The sequence below is a fragment of the Rhinatrema bivittatum genome, chromosome 3 (genome assembly GCF_901001135.1).
Source record: "Rhinatrema bivittatum chromosome 3, aRhiBiv1.1, whole genome shotgun sequence".
In the NCBI taxonomy this organism is placed as follows: domain Eukaryota; kingdom Metazoa; phylum Chordata; class Amphibia; order Gymnophiona; family Rhinatrematidae; genus Rhinatrema; species Rhinatrema bivittatum.
The window spans coordinates 375485441-375503442 of NC_042617.1; the positions used below are offsets into that span (position 1 = coordinate 375485441).

Sequence of the window (18002 nt, forward strand, 5' to 3'; positions counted from 1 at the left end):
GGCAGCGGTGCTTGGGCCCTAAAATAAGTTGGAGAAGGCTGCTTTTAGGTCTGGGTATTTGGCGTCTTCAAAATTTGGCATCCTAGGCAGCTGCCTATGTTTCCAATGCCTAAATCCGGGCCTGGATATTGGTCATTGGGAGATGTTGACTCTACATGAAACAGTCAAAGAAAAACCCATCTTTGCTCGCACCGGGGGCTGCACTCTACAAGACAAACTGGTTTCCCCTACACATAACCCTAGAGCAGTCCAGGAGATGCAATACAAAGGACCACATCAGTGAGGAAAATGTGTGACGTGTGAAAACTGTTTAGTAATTACAACATTCTCGCATCCTTTCTATGGCAATGCAGTATCGTCTGCTGGGTGTTTTGATTGCGAGGCAAAGCAAATAATATATGCGATTGTGTAGGGGCATTCCATGAAGTTAGCAAGTAGCACATTTAAGACTAATTGGAGAAAATTTTTTTCACTCAACGCACAATAAAACTCTGTAATTTCTTGCCAGAGGATGTGGTTAGTGCAGTTAGTGTAGCTGGGTTCAAAAAAGGTTTGGATAAGTTCTTGGAGGAGAAGTCCATTAATGGCTATTAATCAATTTTACTTAGGGAATAGCCACTGCTATTAATTGCATCAGTAGCTTGGGATCTTCTTAGTGTTTGGATAATTGCCAGGTTCCTGTGGCCTGGTTTGACCTCTGTTGGAAACAGGATGCTGGGCTTGATGGACCCTTGCTCTGACCCAGCATGGCAATTTCTTATGTTCTTATGTTCTTGTCATAAGATAAATGTCAGTCACGCAAAACATGCCATCAAATCATGGTTTGTTCAACATAAAAGCTGCATCCATACAAATAAATTAGAAGCTCCTTTAGATAAACAATGGCAGGTACAACCCCGCGATTTATTAGAACAAGGTTTTTTTTTGTCATACAACAGCTGACATTAAAACGAGGAGGAAATATAATAGCCCTTTTATCTCAATGCAAACAATTTTTCATGGCGTACAGTTCAACCTTATGGGCTAAGCCTAGCTATAGAATGGGAAGTCTTTTTATAAGCGGTTTGACAAACAGTGATTTAGATGATTAGGTAGGCCGTTTTTCAGTATCTGTGGTGAACGCCCTGCTGTCCCTAATCAGCTGTCCCTGCAAAGGCAGAGAGCTAGACGAAGACAGAGGAAACCCGGGTATCAGGAACAATCCTGCAGCACTACATGTCCCAGATTCCCCTTTGCTGAGGCGGGGGGGGGGGGGGGGGGGCGTGGGCATGGAGGTAGGAGGGACCAAGCCCGAAGGTCCTGGGTTCCTAGGGAACCAACACGGAGGGGTGAGTTTGACCTAGATTGGGAAGAAGCCGAACTGAGGGAGGGAGAGGTTGATTACAAAGAGGAAACAGAACCAGAGCTGATGGAAGTAGAAGAGGAGGAGGTTTCTGGGGTGAATGGCAGAGAAAAGGAGATGACAAGAGATTTGCCTGGTGAAAATGAAGAACTGATGATGACGTCAGAGTAACTTACAAAGGGGTAAGAAAATAAGAACATAAGAAATTGCTATGCTGGGTCAGACCAAGGGTCCATCAAGCCCAGCATCCTGTCTCCAACAGAAGCCAAACCAGGCCACAAGAACCTGGCAATTACCCAAACACTAACGGGCGGATTTTAAATGCCCTGCTCGCGTAAATCCGCCCAGATTTACGCGAGCAGGGCCCTCGCACGCCTATTTTGCATAGGCCGCCGGCGCGCGCAGAGCCCGGGACGCGCGTAAGTCCCGGGTTTTTTTTAAAGGGGGCGTGTCGAGGGCGTGTCAGGGGCGGGGCCGAATGACGCAGCATTTCAGGGGTAGGACCGGGGCGTGGCGCCGGCCCGGGGGCGTGGTCGAGGCCTCCGGACCAGCCCCCGGGTCGGATGACGGCGCGCCACCCAGCATGAGGATGTTTTATTGTAAGACAGTGCAAATGATCCACTTGAGTCTTACAGCTGTTTTGCTGTCCCACACAGGAAGAATCCTGAATCCGGGTCTGCAGTACCCAGAGCTGGCCGCATGCCTGTTTCAGAGAGGACACTGAAGAATGGGGGCTACATGAGCTTTTTCCTTCTTCGCAGCAAAAGAATTTTAGAAAAGAAAAAAAAAATTACCAAGAACTGCCTTCAGTCTCTCCACAGCTGATGCCTTGGTGATCAGTTTGTTTAGGATGTCGGCCACCGTGATCTTGGCTTCCGTGAATTCTGTGCCAAGACGGCTGACAGTTTCCTGGGTCACTTTTGCATCTCTTCTGGTCTGAGCGAGCGTTCCTAGCCCCGTCCTGATGGAAGGAAGAATCATGTGAGCCTATGTGCAGTGCACCACAAATCCATACTGCATAGGAGAATCCCTGCAGGTCTAAAGCTCTCTCCTCCATATATACATAAATACATGTAATTTATTCTCTTGCATCATGTTAGACATTGGATGAAGATTTGGGGGGATACCAGTAACTTTAAATAACCACAAAAAAAAATTATTTGTTGGCCCTTGGCTTTCGGGAAGAGACTTCCCCACGTCACTTTTATTTCTCCACTAATTTAAGCCTCAATAACGTGATTAATTCACCAGTCATGGAGCTATCTGTGTAAGTCCGGCCTCATAGGAAGCTTCTCAACCAACCGTACACAGCTGGGAGAAACCAAGTAGAATAGCAATAAATAATCTAACACTGAGAGAAAACATTAATAGAAAGAAAATGGCAACCATCAAGCCCATATGCTGTAGGGAGTAGTGCTTTGCTTATTTTTTAAGGATCTTTACATTTTAATTTACAGTATGTTAAACAGCAAGGGGATCATTTTTTACCAGCCCGCATACATTTAACATCAAATAGGTGCATGTTACACCAAGTTTCAAAGTAAACTTGATGTGTGAAACTTTTGCTTTGAAAATTAAACCACCCAAACTACCCGTGCACTATTTCACCTGCTATAATGTGTGTAGAGATTTATCAGAAACTTTGCATGCATATTTTAGGAAATGCAAAAGTGTGGAGGTCAGTGCAAACCTCCTCCTCACCAGTCACTGGGAACACCTCTCACTTCAGGTAAAATTATACATACACAGGACTTACATATGGCTGTACACCAGCCTGTTTAGGGGGCAGTTTTATACCAGACCAATTCTCTGGGTAAAGCACTGTTTTACCCATGGAAATGCCTTTGAAACTTGTTCTTCCTATTTAGATTTTTATATTCTGCTTTTTGACCCTTCAAAGTGTACATCAAAGCAGATTACATTCAGGGACTATAGGTATTTCTCTATCCCCCCACAGGGCTTATAATCTAATTTTGTACCTGAGGCAACAGAGGGTAAAGTAACTTCCCCAAGGTCACAAGGATGACCTTGGGATTTGAATGCTGGTTTCTGTGGGTCATAGCCTGCTGCTCTAACCACTAGGCTACTCCTCCACTCCTAGATTTAACACTAAATATTTTCCATTATTAATGTAACTGTCCCTATTTCATTGCCTCCAGGTGCTCTCACAGGTAGGAGGCTGTTCTTCCACCAGATCAGCCAATCAAAAAATGCCAGATCCACCTGCATGCTTTGGAATGACCTTGTCTCAGGGGCACTTGACTTCACTGGAAAAGGATAATATGAAAATGTAAAAGTAAATTTCTTCACATTATGATAAAAAAATATCCACTATTATAGTTCTCAAGAGGTATAAAGCACATAAGCTCGGATTTATTTAGGGTCTTCACCTCATCACAGAGTGAGATAAAACTCACAAAAAAAAAAAAAAAGCCCATGATATTTTAAAACCTAAAATAACTGTTAAATAGTGAAAAACATCTAGTTTAATTAAAAAAGACAAAGTACACTAGATAAAAGGAAAAGTCCACTTACTTTAGCTTTCTTACTAAATCTTCTTGCTCTGCTCTCTTTCTCAGATAAATAAATGTGAAATTATCCAAGAAGATCTGTAACGTGCTCGGCCCAAGAAAACTCTCATTCCTCATATTGTTTGTCTTCTCAGGGTTTAAGAGTTGGAGTCTTTCCTGAAAACAAGTTTTAATGCATAATTAAGTAATATCTAACAAAATATATAGGGATTTCCACATCGCACCTTATTTTTGTTCTTTAGTGGGTTCAGAGGGGCTGCTGACTGGTGCAATGTCTCAACATAAGTTTCACTTTTTTGGGGGCAGTGAGGAATTGGGCCTTGCGGCCTGGAAGGATTTTTTTGTATTTCATCAGTTATATGTTGAACATAGCCGGCAAATATTCAGGCATATAGACCGTGTAACTTTAAACATAACCAATGTATTCAAATATAGCTATTTAGGTTTAAAGTTATCCAGGCAAACTTCCCTGGATAACTTTCACTGCGTATCTTCAGTGGGAGGATTGACCCGCTGAATATCAGTCACAAGTTATCTAGTTAACTTTATTTATTTATTTATTAGCTTTTCTATACCGATGTTCCTGTAAAATATACATATCACAATGGTTTACAATGCAACTAAAATGTTCGCTCAGGGCGATACAGAGAACAGAGGTAGCAATTAACAGTAAAAAAACAGTAAAAACGGGACGTAGCCTGTTCACTCGCCAGCTTCCTGAATATGGATCTCTATGGGCCGGATTTTAAAAGGTACGCGGGCAAACATTTGTGCATACAACCTGGCGCGCACAAATGTACACCCAATTTTATAACATGCGTGCGTAGCCGCGTGCATGTTATAAAATCCAGGGTCGGTGCATGCAAGGGGGTGCACAATTGTGCAACTTGCGTACGCCGAGCCGCGCAGCCTTCCTCCGTTCCCTCCGAGGCCGCTCTGAAATTGGAGCGGCCTCGGAGGGAACTTTCTTTCCACCCCCCACCTTCCCCTCCCTAACCCGCCCCCCAGCCCTACCTAAACTCCCTTACCTTTATCCTATAAGTTGCGCCTGCCTCTGGGTAGGCGTAGGTTGCGCGCGCCGGCCAACGGCTGGTCCGCGATCCTGGGCACAGCAGCAAATGGCTGCTGTGTCTGGAGGCTCCTGCCCCGCCCCACCCCTTTTTTCAAGCCCCGGGACATACGTGCGTCCTGGGGCTTGCACGCGTTGCTGAACCTATGCAAAATAGGCTCAGCGCGCGCAGGAGCGGGTTTTCAGGGTTACGCGCGTAACCCTTTGAAAATCCGCCCCATGTGAATAAATAAGTCAGCCCAGGTTGGAACTACAATGGATATCCAAGTCTGTATTTTTTGGGGGGGAAATTTAACAAGTAGAAACCCCACACAGGGACACTACTAAGGAGCCTATGGCTGAAGTGAGAAAACACCTGGGGTCTATTTCACTAAATACCAACCTAATTGGAATGACAACTGAGACTTATCAGACCTCCCATGAACAACAAGCTACATCTAATTTATTCTGCAAACACTGATTGCCTATCAGAATATGTTAACTGTGCATACATCTGCATAGGAGCCATCTTTAATGACCTGAGACTTAATGACCTTAAGTAGCCCAGTCATCCTGCTGTGACTGCCAAGAAGGAAATTGTTCTGATTGGTGTTCAACTGCCAATAGGAAAACTGTTCTTCTTGGTTGATCTTAGACAGTATGTTGAGAGAAAGTGCAAGATGTTTTCCTGCTCTTTTTAGGAGGGAAGTGAGCTGATCTGATCCACTCTGCTGGTTCACTCTAAGGATCTTGGCATGAGCTGGTAATAGTTAGATCCCCCCTGAATCTAGGCTGCTTTTCTGAAAGGACTGACGTGTGCAAGGAGCATGTATCTAAGTTTTCAATAACAGAAACGTTTTAAATTGTAATACTAGCTCCTTGCAAGTTCCAGATGGTGGATTTATTAATTTTTTTCTTTTATTTACAATTATTTATCGACTGCACACTCCAAAAGATCATGGCAGCTTATAAAAGTAAAAACAAACTAAGATAAAGCATTAAACATACAATAAAGTAACAAACCCATCACTGGAAACAAGACTTTAACAGATGATATTGTGATTCAGATAACTTTATTGGCATGACAATTTTACATGTTACCAAGGTAGTATACATAATGATTAAAATAAAGAATAAAGAAAAATAACAGCGGGATGACAGAAAGCACAACATGGACATACTCAGGTTTTGGTGCTGGCCCATATTGTACCTGGTCAGGTTTCATTTCTGGCCTGGTGGCAGGATACCACTTATTTTCTTGCTGTAGCTGCTGTTTCTCCTCTTTCCCACAGGATTAGACAGAGCTTTTCTTGCTCATTCTTTAATGGGAAGCCTTTGATTTTCTCGGCGTCTCTGACATTAGGGATGTGTATTCATTTTGAACAAATGCGCAATCCGTAACGTATAGGTCCCTATTCGTTGCATTCGTGGGGTTCCGAAATGTATGGCGAACCCCCACGAATGCAACGTATCATTAACAAATAAACCCCCTACCCTCCTGACCCCCCCCCCCCCAAGACTTGCCAAAAGTCCCTGGTGGTCCAGCGGGGGTCCTGGAGCAATCTTCTGCACTCGGGCCGTCGGCTGCCGGTATTCAAAATGGCACCAATAGCCTTTGCCCTTACTATGTCACAGGGGCTACCGGTGCCATTGGTCAGCCCCTGTCACATGGTAGGAGCAATGGACAGCTGGTGCCATCTTATCTAGAACAATTTTTTCCGCCTTCCTCATTTATGCTCTACCATTTTGGTTAGATGAGCAAATAAGATTCCCTACCTGGTTCACACCCAGCACCCCTTCCTTCCCATGTCTAACCACAAAGCTTTGTAATAATCTAAATAGCCACCAATATTATTATGGCTATTTCTCAAACATGTGGTCTCCTAAGTATCTTGCGCAACCTGCCAGACAGACCTGGCTACATGAGCAGCTGCATTTCCTTAGGCAAGTTTCTTTCATCCTCCCACTTTATGTACCCTCAATGCTGGGCCTCAGAACCCAGAACAAGTGACTGAATGAAGCAATCTGACAAAAGTTGTAATAGCTTTGCTTGAGACATAGATGACAGTAACTCGATCAAACTATGACCTTTAATCCTTTATTCTGGATCTTTTGCAAGCTATGATATCTTTCATTGGATCAGAGCAAGAATAATCTAAAGATACTGTAGTATATCATTTCTAAGACCATATAGGCCCCTTCTTCAGAAGTGAATCATTCTTATCATTGGCCCAATTACAGGTAGCACAACCTTAAAAAAAAATCAAGTTATCTTCAGGACCAACAGAACTATTGGAATTCTGCATCCCTTTGAGGTGAAATTTGCTGATTTACTTACTACTATAACTGGGTCATTATTTTTTACCTGGATAATTTCTTTGGAATATGGAAAATCACTTTGATCCATCTTTTCCACGGTGTCTGTCTTTTCACTACCTTTCTCAAGGCAAGTCATTGACATCTTGTCACCATGGCCTCCGACCCAAGGAATTTGATTGCACACCTGCAGCATGTGTCTATGAATCAGGGAAATGGCCTCTACAACTTTCTCTCTGTAGCACACAACAAAAACATTGGGTGAGATGCATTGTACTCTTCAGGTTCAGAGTATTATTTCATTTATTGTTTTATGGCATAAAGTCAACAAGCAAACCTACAGTACCTGAATGTAATCTGCTTTAAAGTGCTGAAAAGCGTAATAAAAATAAATAAATAAATCAATTAATAGGTTGAAGGTGATATCTCTTCATTGGATTAACTTTATATAGTTGTGACTGTCTTTCAAGAGTTATATTCCCTTCACCAGATCAGTGAAAGATAAGAATAATTCACCAATGTTTGTGCATGAGGTTCCAAGGCCAAATACTGTAGGTCTTTTTTTCAGATATTCTGATGAAGGGAGCTATGCGATTTCAAAAGTTTATTTTTGAATTATTCTTAGGTTGGTCTAACAGAAGTGTAAGCCTAAGCTGGGGCACATAAAATAAGAGAGGTCTGGTGCTGAATTTTTTGTGGTCCTGGCACCAGCTTTATGGATTCAATAAAATTACACTTAGGTAAATGTTGCACTGGAATTGTCTCAGACACTTTAAGGCAGAATTTCGTCTGCTAGACAGGACAAGAAAATACCATAAAAACAAGAATTGCCATAATGGGTCAGGACAAAAGGTCCATCAAGCCCAGCATCCTGTTTCTAACAGTGGCCGATCCAGGTCACAAATACCCGGCAGGATTCCAAAAGGTAGGTTTCCATGCTATTTAACCCAGGGATAAGCACTGGATTTCCCTAAGTCCATCTTTATAATTGTTTATGGACTTTTCCACCAGGAACAGAGAGTGACATATTGAGGTCTATTCAGAGGCTCTCTCTCGCTCTTCCCCCCCCACCCAATGGTAGATGTGATAAATGTATCACATGTTGCAGAAATTGCCTATGCGGTAAACAGGAAATTATTCTAACCATGCCCCCTCTTTTTTTTTTTAAACGCAGGTGCTATTTTTGCTATACTTATAGCATTTTGATAAATCTAGGCCTTAGAGGGTGAGAAACAATACCATAGTCTTCTGCAACAGCACAATCACAAAATAATCAAAAGCAGAGGTTAAGTGAACATGTTAGAACAAGTGAAAGGACACTTTGCTAGTGACATAGGAGCAGAATTTAGACCCGGGTCACAGAAAGTATCTCGGCCTACAAAGAATTTGTTTTTCTCCAGAAACATTGTAAATGTTAATATTCAGTTGGACATTTAGTGGACGAGTTATCTGGCTAATTTAGCCGGATAACTTGTCCCTGACATTCAGTGGGGTAACCGTCCCACTGAATATCCCCGAATAAAGTTTTATGGCTAATGATTGCTGGATAACTTTAAAAATAACCGGATATTTTTTTGAAAATAGCTAATTATGTATAAAGTTATCCAGCCTTGTGTGGCCGGATAACCAGCCACTTAACTGGATATCTTCAAAAGATATCTGATTAAGTGGCAAACATATTGAAAACCCCCCCACAAAAACAGAGGCCTAAAGGCCCTGACTAAATCTCTCCCCTCCTCCCTCAATCTAAACTTCATGGTTGGACCTGATGCCTCCTCCCCAAAGAGCCCAAATCAGAATTTTAAAAAACAATATAAGGACCGGTAGTCTGTGCCAGACTCTCCCCTTCCCCCCTCTTCCTGCTCAAGTTCCAAGTTTGCTTTTTAAATCCTAATATCTGCTGGCCGCCTCCTTCCCCCCATATCCACCCTTCCCCTCCCTGTACCTTAAAGAGTGATTTCTCTTCAGCCTGGATTGCGGTAACCTCCTACCGCGACCTGGGCCTGGCGCGTCTAGTTTCTCTAAGGAACGACATCGGAAGCGTATGCTTCTAGCATAGTTCCGGAGCCCTACGGTGGAAGCCTGTGCTTCCAATATAGTTCCTTAGTGACCCTCCCAACGAGCTGGGCCTGGGTTGTGGTAGCAGGTTGCCGCAATCTGGGCTGAAGAGAAATGACTCTTTAAGGTACAGGGAGGGTCAAGAGGGTAAGGATGGGCATAGAGAAGGAGGGGGTCTGCAGATATTAAGATTTAGAAAAGCAAGTGGAGAGTGAGGGGAGGGGAGATGGTGCCGACCCCAGCCCTTATTTTTTTTTTAATTCCGATTTGGGCTTTTTGGGGAAGGGGCAGCAGGGTCCAACCATGAAGTTTGGATTGAGGGAGGAGGGGGGAGGGATTTAGTCGGGGCCTGAAGGCCTGCTTTGTTTTTTTTTTCACTAAGTTTGCCACTTATTTGGATATTTTCTGAAGATATCCAGTTAAGTGGCTGGTTATCTGGCCACAAGAATGAATAACTTTAGACCAGCTCAGAAGCAGGTCTAACTTTATCCGGCTAACCTAGTTGGATATACCCGATATTCGGTTAGGTTAGCTGGATATCTCAGCCCCTCCCTGGAACACCCTCAAAACGCCCCTTTTTGTATCTGGCTGAATATTTATTTATTTATTGTTACTATACCGACGTTCAATATAATATACAAACAAATATAAAAAATATACAAACAAAATATAACAACAAGCCTTGAATAATATAGCCAACTATGCTATTCAGATGAAATTGTTAGGTTATCCATCGCCTAGTGGTTAGAGCAGTGGACTATGAACCAGGAGACCAGGGTTCAAGTCCTGCTGTCACTCCTTGTGCAAGTCACTTTACCCTCCATTGCCTCAGGTACAAAAACTTAGATTGTAAGCCCTCTGGGGATAGAGAAATACCTACAGTACCTGAATGTAAACCGGTGTGATATCTCAATTGAGATTGAATGTCGGTATATAAAAATAAATAAATCTAAATGGCTTTTGAATATGAACCCCATAGCTAATAGAGCACTGCCCTACAGTTTGATCCCATTTAACGCTAGTTGTTATCCCAACCTAGAATAATGAAAAATAAAATCAAGCACTGGTAATCTGAGAAACGCCACATGCTGAGTAATTAGGATTGGGCCTTTTGGAACGTAGAAGCACCTGTTGCCGAGATTAAAAGTCAGATCTGAAAGGATCCTCAATATACAGCAAGGAAGCACAAACCTACTGTTCGCTGACTGTGACAGAGTTTACATGCTCAGAGGAGGAAATCAGCAAGAAAACCCAAGTAGGCAAAGCTGAAAAAAAAAGCCCCAGGCAAGGGGCTCAGAAATGATCCGACTGTCGTCCTTTCCAAATGCATCTGGAGGCAGGTGTGCATGAGCAGCTACGGGCTTTCAGTCAAGAGGCTGCAGATATATAGTAAGCACCGGGAAGGAGAGTAGGAGGTGCAGCGGGACTTTTAGCCATTACCACTACTCCCTGTAGCAGTTTGAGTGGGAGAGCAGGAGGAGCAAACTGCAACCGTCCCCTCCCACTGCCTCTGCTCTCCTCTCCTCCCACAGACTTGGGTGCGGTGGATTGTGGAGGGGTTGGGAGATGTCCTGGAAGGAAAAACACCACTGTGCACTGCTTCAAGCAGCCACTTTTCAACTTCTTGGGTTTTTTTGCCCTACATTTGCCTGAATCTTAAATCTGACCCTAAATATTATATTTTGTAACTGAAAGCAACAGAGACATACCTGTGACTCAATTTTAGAATAAATAATTGAGAATTCTCTTTGAAGTAGTTTAGTTATTTGAGAGCAGGGTGTAATCATTCACCTTGTTTCTTCTGTGTGCATTTCCAGTATTTTCTGCCTAGCGAAGTTGTGCCGGACTTTGTCACAAATCGTCTCCTCTGACCAGTTATCAATCCAAATCATTTGGCAGCCATAAAGGAACCCAGGATACTTCCTAGAATGAAAACATTTGTTTCCAAGACAGGAACATGACACACATTTTTTCCCAGAAACACTGAAACTACATCTGTTATGTGGGAGCTACAGCATATGGACAACCGTAAAACTGCCCATGGTACCTGCAAGCCAATTTTGAAAGGAAAACTCCCTGGGGAGTTTTCCTTTGAAAATTTGAGCCTGCAGAGAAATTTCCTGCCCTCTTACTTTGCACCGGCTTTGAAAGCATATCAAGTTGAATCTCAGCGCCACACATTAGAAGAGTGCAAGACTCTGTGTGTAAAAAGACAATGTTGGTCATGTCAATGATTTAACACTCATCAAAATTTATTCTGTTACGGGAAGCCTTGAGTTTCTTTCTGAAATTCCAGACCCAGCTGAAAAGAAAACGGCCAACATAGCCACACAGAATGTTGACACTGCAAGCACAACCAGACAAGAGTCTGGTCTACAATCTTAATTATTTTTCAACATGTAGAGAACTCAGTCACAAGGCCTCATGGGAGCAGGAAGCAATACAAATACCCAGGGGCAGATTTATAGCCCTGGCTGCCCTTAGGCATGTGGACAGCTAACTGATTCTCCCCCCTCCCCAAATAAGATGGCATGGAGCCACAGCTGATATATAAAGCGAGTGACTCATACTACAAGGTGGCTGCCCATAGGCACCTGCCTACTTTGCCTATTGAGAAATTCACCCCTCATAGGTGACGGAATATGCATAAGCGTAAGAGTAATGCCATTTCAAGTCTTCAACTCTTCTGGTTCTTACATTCACTTATCTATCATGGTTCAATTCACAAATTATTGGGAAAATACCAACAAGAGTTTGGATTGAGGTGCATTTGTCTTTCCCTTGACTGCCTCCACCTTTTCTATATCCTTCTCAAGGCATAGTTTCAAAAGGCTGTACAAAGGGTGCAGGTGATTCAGCAAAAAGCTATAAAAATAGCACAGGGTTTACACCAACAGTTATATGAAATGAGGAGATGGGGAACTACAACAGAGACATTTAAATGCCTCAGACGCCTCAATAACGCATAAGAAGCAAACCTTATTCAGAGGGTAAAGGGCTCTAGAACACCAGGCATAGTACGAAGTTCAAAGGAGGAAAACTCAAGAGCACCGTCAGGATATATTTCTCTACAGAGAAGGTGGTAAATGCATGGAACAGCCTCCCAGTGGAGGTGGTGCAGACAAAAACAGTAACCAAACTCAGAAAAGCATGGAAGCAGCACAGAGGATCTCCTACGTGCTAAAAGGCAAGGGGAAAGCCAGCGATTAGGCCTGGGGTCTATGACATTGCACCAGGAATGAAACTGCCATGGTAGTATATATATGCTTCTGTCCTACTGTGCATCAGTCAGAAAATCTCAGTTATAGCTACTGCTTCATAGTTATTCCATGCTAACCAGTTCACACAAATCAGATGAGTATATAAACGGGTTCCAAGAGAGTAGGGGGTGAGGGACGGTGGAAAAGGAAAGAAGGTGCTAAGAGTTCTTGATCTCCATCTGTGTGCTATCTTACATGGGAAAAGAAAATCAGATTTGCAAATAAAAAAAAAAGTTATCTCCTCTTTTTAACAGCAGTTGCTATGGAGAATAAATGCCTGGAAACGAGTTTAACTACTAAAGTTGAAGTAAAGGCACGGAGGGGATAGCCTGGCGTTTCGCTGCACTTGGGAGACTTACTCTGATGCAGTCTTCAATAGGTTGTGGTGTGGCGGGAGGCACACAATTATGTGCAGCTTGGACTTCACTTGAGACACAAGGTACTTAACTGGGTCATACTCAAGGTGCGGATGTTTACGACGCAAGACAGGGCCCAATACCTAAGATAACATTTTTTTTTCAAACAAATAACCATAATAGGCATTAATGTGCAAGCATATATTATTCTTTACAATTATATAATATGCTTTATGGAAAATGACTTGAGTGACAAATAGCAGCAAAATGCATTTATATATATATTTTTTTTATCTATTCTTTCTCTCCAAACTTTGTAATTTTAATTAAAATGAATGAGAATGGTCTGGTGTATCATGGGAACATGATTGTACTCCACTTTAATGACTCTGCTGGTGATGAAATCATCAAATTTTAACAAATACATGTGACAACAGCAGTTTACAATAATCATTTTAAATTGCCCCAAGCGTTGTTTTGTACTCCTGGGGGAATTCTGCGCAAAAAAATTTAAAATTTTACGCACAAAAACTGAAAATTCTGTGCACAAAGACTGAAAATTCTGCAAAATTCTGCAAACTTTATATTGGTCAAAATAACACAATTTACATGACAGTCTAATTAAATTTTAAATTATTACAGAAAAAATTTCCCTAGAAATTCACTGTAAGAGTGTCCCTTCCACTCGCTCTCTCTACTTCCCTGGCCACTTTGCCCTCTCAGGCCCCAACTCCTCCACCTGCCAGTATCTCTCCCCTCCACCTCTAGGCTCAACCCCTTCCACTCTATTGCTAGTCCCAGACTTTGACCCTGTTCTCAGAACTGTCCCTCACATAGACTCCCTCTGTTCCTCCCTCTCTCACACACATGCTCCCTCTCTCTAATACACATACACGCACCCTCATACAGGCTCCCTCACTCTCTCGCACACACACACATCCCCTCATACAGGGTCCCCCCTCTCTTGCATACACACCCTCACAAGCTCCCTTTCTCTCTCACACATACATCCTCACACAAGCTACCTATGTCTCTCTCTCAGGCAGCCCTTCACACAGGCTCTGTCTCACACATACACAATCTCTTCACACAGGCTAGCACCCTCACATACACACAATCTCTTTTTCATACACACGAGCTCCCAATTTCTCACCACATACACACTCCTTCGCACATAAGCTCCCTCTCTCTGAAACATTCAAGCATCCCCCAGCCCCCTTCTCTTACGTCCCATGCTCTCTCTCACACCCTCCTGCTCTCTCTCACCCTCCCCACCTCCCCTCTTACCAACCATGCTCTCTATCACCCTCTCCTCTCTCATACACACAAACATTCTCTCTCACAGGAATCCCCCCCCATGCTCTTTCTCACACCCTCCTGCTCTCTCTCACCCTCCCCTCCCCTCTCTGACACACATTCTCTCTCACCAGCATTCGCAGCAAAGATGAAGGCCCGGCACACTGTTCGCAGCGAAAAGGGAAGGCACATCCCGTGTGCCGCGGGATGTGCGCTGTTCGCGGCGAAGATGAAGGCCAGGGCACACCGTTCACAGCACACGGGGGCCTTCCATTTTCGCCTTGCATGCTGGGGTCTCCTCTGCTATTTTCTGCACAGAATTTGGCAAGAGTGTTGGGGCGACCAGAATGTATGGCAAAGTGGTTAATATGGCATGTTAGAAGTCCTAGTGGTAACTCTAGCATCCATCTGGCAGGGTCTGTCTGGCAGGCTGCAAGTTCTATAATAATTGGAAGTCCTGGTGGAAATGCAGGCACTCGCACAGTCTGGTAGGTCTGGTAGGCTAAACAGGGATTCAGGAGACCAGATGTCTGGGCAATGGCCACACTAATACTGCTGGCTGTTTAGATTATTCCCCAACTCTTCTAACCCAAGATTGTGGAGTACAAAGGAAGAAGACAGAAAAAAACAAAAAAGACTGTCTTGGTTACGAAGAAATCTTGCGGATGTCATGTTCTGTGGCTGGCAGCTGGGGCACATCCTTAGCAGTGTGGACAGAATAATTGAGCAAACTAGATGGGCCGGATGATCTTTTTCTGCTGTCAGTTACTGTGACACATACCTATAGCTGCAGTAAAAAGAGGTGTTCGCCTGGGGCATAACTTGGTTGGGGGGAGAAAACTATGCACAGAAATCATTGTTTAAAAAATGTACAAGCACGCTCAACCCACGTACTTTACATTCCCACTTGAGAGGATATAAGGTGCGTGTGGACTTTTTATCCACTCAGCAACCTGATCTTCAAACACAAAGTATGCAAGTATTCTCTGTTTGAAGATCAGGCTGGTTGGAATGGGCTGAAAAACACACATGGAATTTGTCAGGCGGCTTACTGAAAATGTACCTTTTTTATTTTCTTTTGAGAGCAGAACAAAAAGAAATCAAACAGTTTAAAGGTTCTATTTCTACAGCTAACTCTCAGGCCGATACAGTACAGGGCGCTCTGATGGAGCACACTGTTAGCATCCTCTTGGATGTGCATTTTCCCTTACCCCTTATTCAGTAAGGGGAGGAAAACGCACGTCCAACCCGCGGCACCTAATAGCGCCCTCAACATGCAAATGCATGTTGATGGCCCTATTAGGTATTCCCCGAGATACAGAAAGTAAAATGTGCAGCCAAGCCGCACATTTTACTTTCAGAAATTAGCGCCGACCCAAAGGTCGGCGCTAATTTCTTCCAGCACCAGGAAAGTGCACAGAAAAGCAGTAAAAACTGCTTTTCTGTGCACCCTCCGACTTAATATCATGGCGATATTAAGTCGGAGGTCCCGAAGAGTAAAAAAAGTTTAAAAAAAAAAAATTTGAATTCAGCCCGCGGCTGTCGGGCTGAAAACCGGACGCTCAATTTTGCCGGAATCCAGTTTCCGAGCCCGTGGCTGTCAGCGGGCTCGAGAACAGACGCCGGCAAAATTGAGCGTCGGCTGTCAAATCTGCTGACAGCCGCCGCTCCTGCCAAAAAGGAGGCGCTAGGGACGCGCTAGTGTCCCTAGCGCCTCCTTTTGCCCGTTTTTATGGCAGAATCGCGCGCACCGGCGAGTGGCTGGTGCGTGCGCCGGGAGAGCAGGCGTTTGCCCGCTCTCCCGCAGACTTTACTGTATCGGCCTGCAAATGATTTAGATCTGGTTTAAGAAGTACTGTTGTTGAAGAAAAACAATTAATTACTGCTCCTTTGCACCCCCTGACTCATAAAATGTCCCTGAACACCTTGGCTTAGACCCGTTACCTGCAAGAGGTCATTCATTTCTTCAGTAGAGAACAGAGGTGGATATTCTCCACCTATGAGAAGGCTATTGATGGCATCTAGAAAACGCTCTTTCACTAGATCTTGAGCCTAGCAGAAAGAACAGGAAGATCTGATCAATTAAGAGATATTTAATGATTTTACAAAACTCCTCTTTTTTTATTCTATTGTCTAGAATGGCCAACATAATGACATTTTCAGTTCATTAAAATTTTAAAACAATTTTGGAGTACAGTTCTAGTAGCTATATTGATCCTAGAGAAAACTGAAATCCTTATAGATTATGATACTTTTTAAAGGACAAGAAATGTGTAATAGTGTGTGAGCTTTCAAGAACATAAGAACATAAGAAATTGCCATACTGGGTCAGACCGAGGGTCCATCAAGCCCAGCATCCTGTTTCCAACAGTGACCAATCCAGGCAACAAGTACCTGGCAAGTATCCAAACACAAAGCAGATCCCATGCTAATGATGCCAGTAATAGCAGTGGTTATTCCATAAGTCAACTTGATTAATAGCAGGTAATGGACTTCTCTTCCAAACCTTTTTAAAACCCAGCTACACTAACTGCACTAACCAAATCTTCTGGCACCAAAATCCAGAGCTTAATTGTGCATTGAGTGAATTTTCTCCGATTAGTTTAAATGTGCTACTTGCTAACTTCATGGAGTGCTTCCTAGTCCTTCTATTATCCGAAAGAGTAAATAACCAATTTATATTTACCTGTTCTAGACCTCTCATGATTTTAAAGACCTCTATCATGTCCCCCCTCAGCCATCTCTTCTCCAAGCTGAACAGCCTCAACTTCTTTAACCTTTCCTCATGGGGGAGCTGTTCCATCCCCTTTATTATTTTGGTAGCCCTTCTCTGTACCTTCTCCATCACAACTATGTCTTTTCTGAGATGTGGCAACCAGAACTGTACTCAGTACTCAAGGTGTGGTCTCACCATGGAGCCATACAGAGGCATTATGACATTTTCCATTTTATTTACCATTCCCTTCTTAATAATTCCTAACATTCTGTTTACTTTTTTGACAGCCACAGCACATTGAACTGATTTCAAAATAATATCCACTATGATGCCTAGATCTTTTTCCTGGGTGGTAGCTTCTAATATGGAACCTAACATCGTGTAACTATAGCATGGGTTATTTTTCCCTATATGCAACACCCTGAACTTGTCCACATTAAATTTCATCTGCCATTTGGATGCCCAATCTTCTAATCCTGCAAAATCCTCCTGCAATTTATCACAATCCACTTGTGATTTATCTACTCTGAATAATTTTGTATCATCTGCAAATTTGATAACCTCACTCGTCATATTCCTTTGCAGATCATTTATAAATATATTGAAAAGCACTGGTCCAAGTACAGATCCCTGAGGTACTCCACTGTTTAACCTTTTCCACTGAGAAAATTTACCATTTAATCCTACTCTCTGTTTCCTGTCTTTTAACTAGTTTGTAATCCACAAAAGGTCATTGCCTCCTATCCCATGACTTTTTAGTTTTCTTAGAAGCCTCTCATGAAGGACTTTTGTCAAACACCTTCTGAAAATCCAAATACACTACATCTACCTCTTCATCTTTATCCACATGCTTATTAACCCCCTTCACAAAAATGAAGCAGATTTGTGAGGCAAGACTTCCCTTGGGTAAAACCATACTGACTGTGTACCATTAAATCATGTCTATCTATATGCTCTGTGATTTTGATCTTTAGAATAGTTTCCACTATTTTTCCCAGCACTGAAATCAGGCCCACTGGTCTATAGTTTCCCGGATTACCCCTGGAGCCCTTTTTAAATATTGGGGTTACATAGGCCAC

At 43.1% G+C, this 18002-nt stretch overlaps 1 protein-coding gene across 1 annotated transcript in view; it reads right to left on the reverse strand.

Moving 5' to 3' along the window:
- Positions 1-18002, reverse strand: part of LOC115088599 (dynein gamma chain, flagellar outer arm-like) — a 535861-nt gene that overhangs the window by 152948 nt on the left and 364911 nt on the right. The window contains exons 69-74 of the mRNA XM_029596857.1: positions 16152-16259; positions 12915-13054; positions 11087-11218; positions 7287-7473; positions 3878-4029; positions 2137-2303 (exon numbers count right to left, since the gene is read on the reverse strand). Of these exons, the coding sequence (XP_029452717.1) occupies positions 2137-2303; positions 3878-4029; positions 7287-7473; positions 11087-11218; positions 12915-13054; positions 16152-16259 (886 nt within the window). The remainder of the gene's footprint in view (positions 1-2136; positions 2304-3877; positions 4030-7286; positions 7474-11086; positions 11219-12914; positions 13055-16151; positions 16260-18002) is intronic.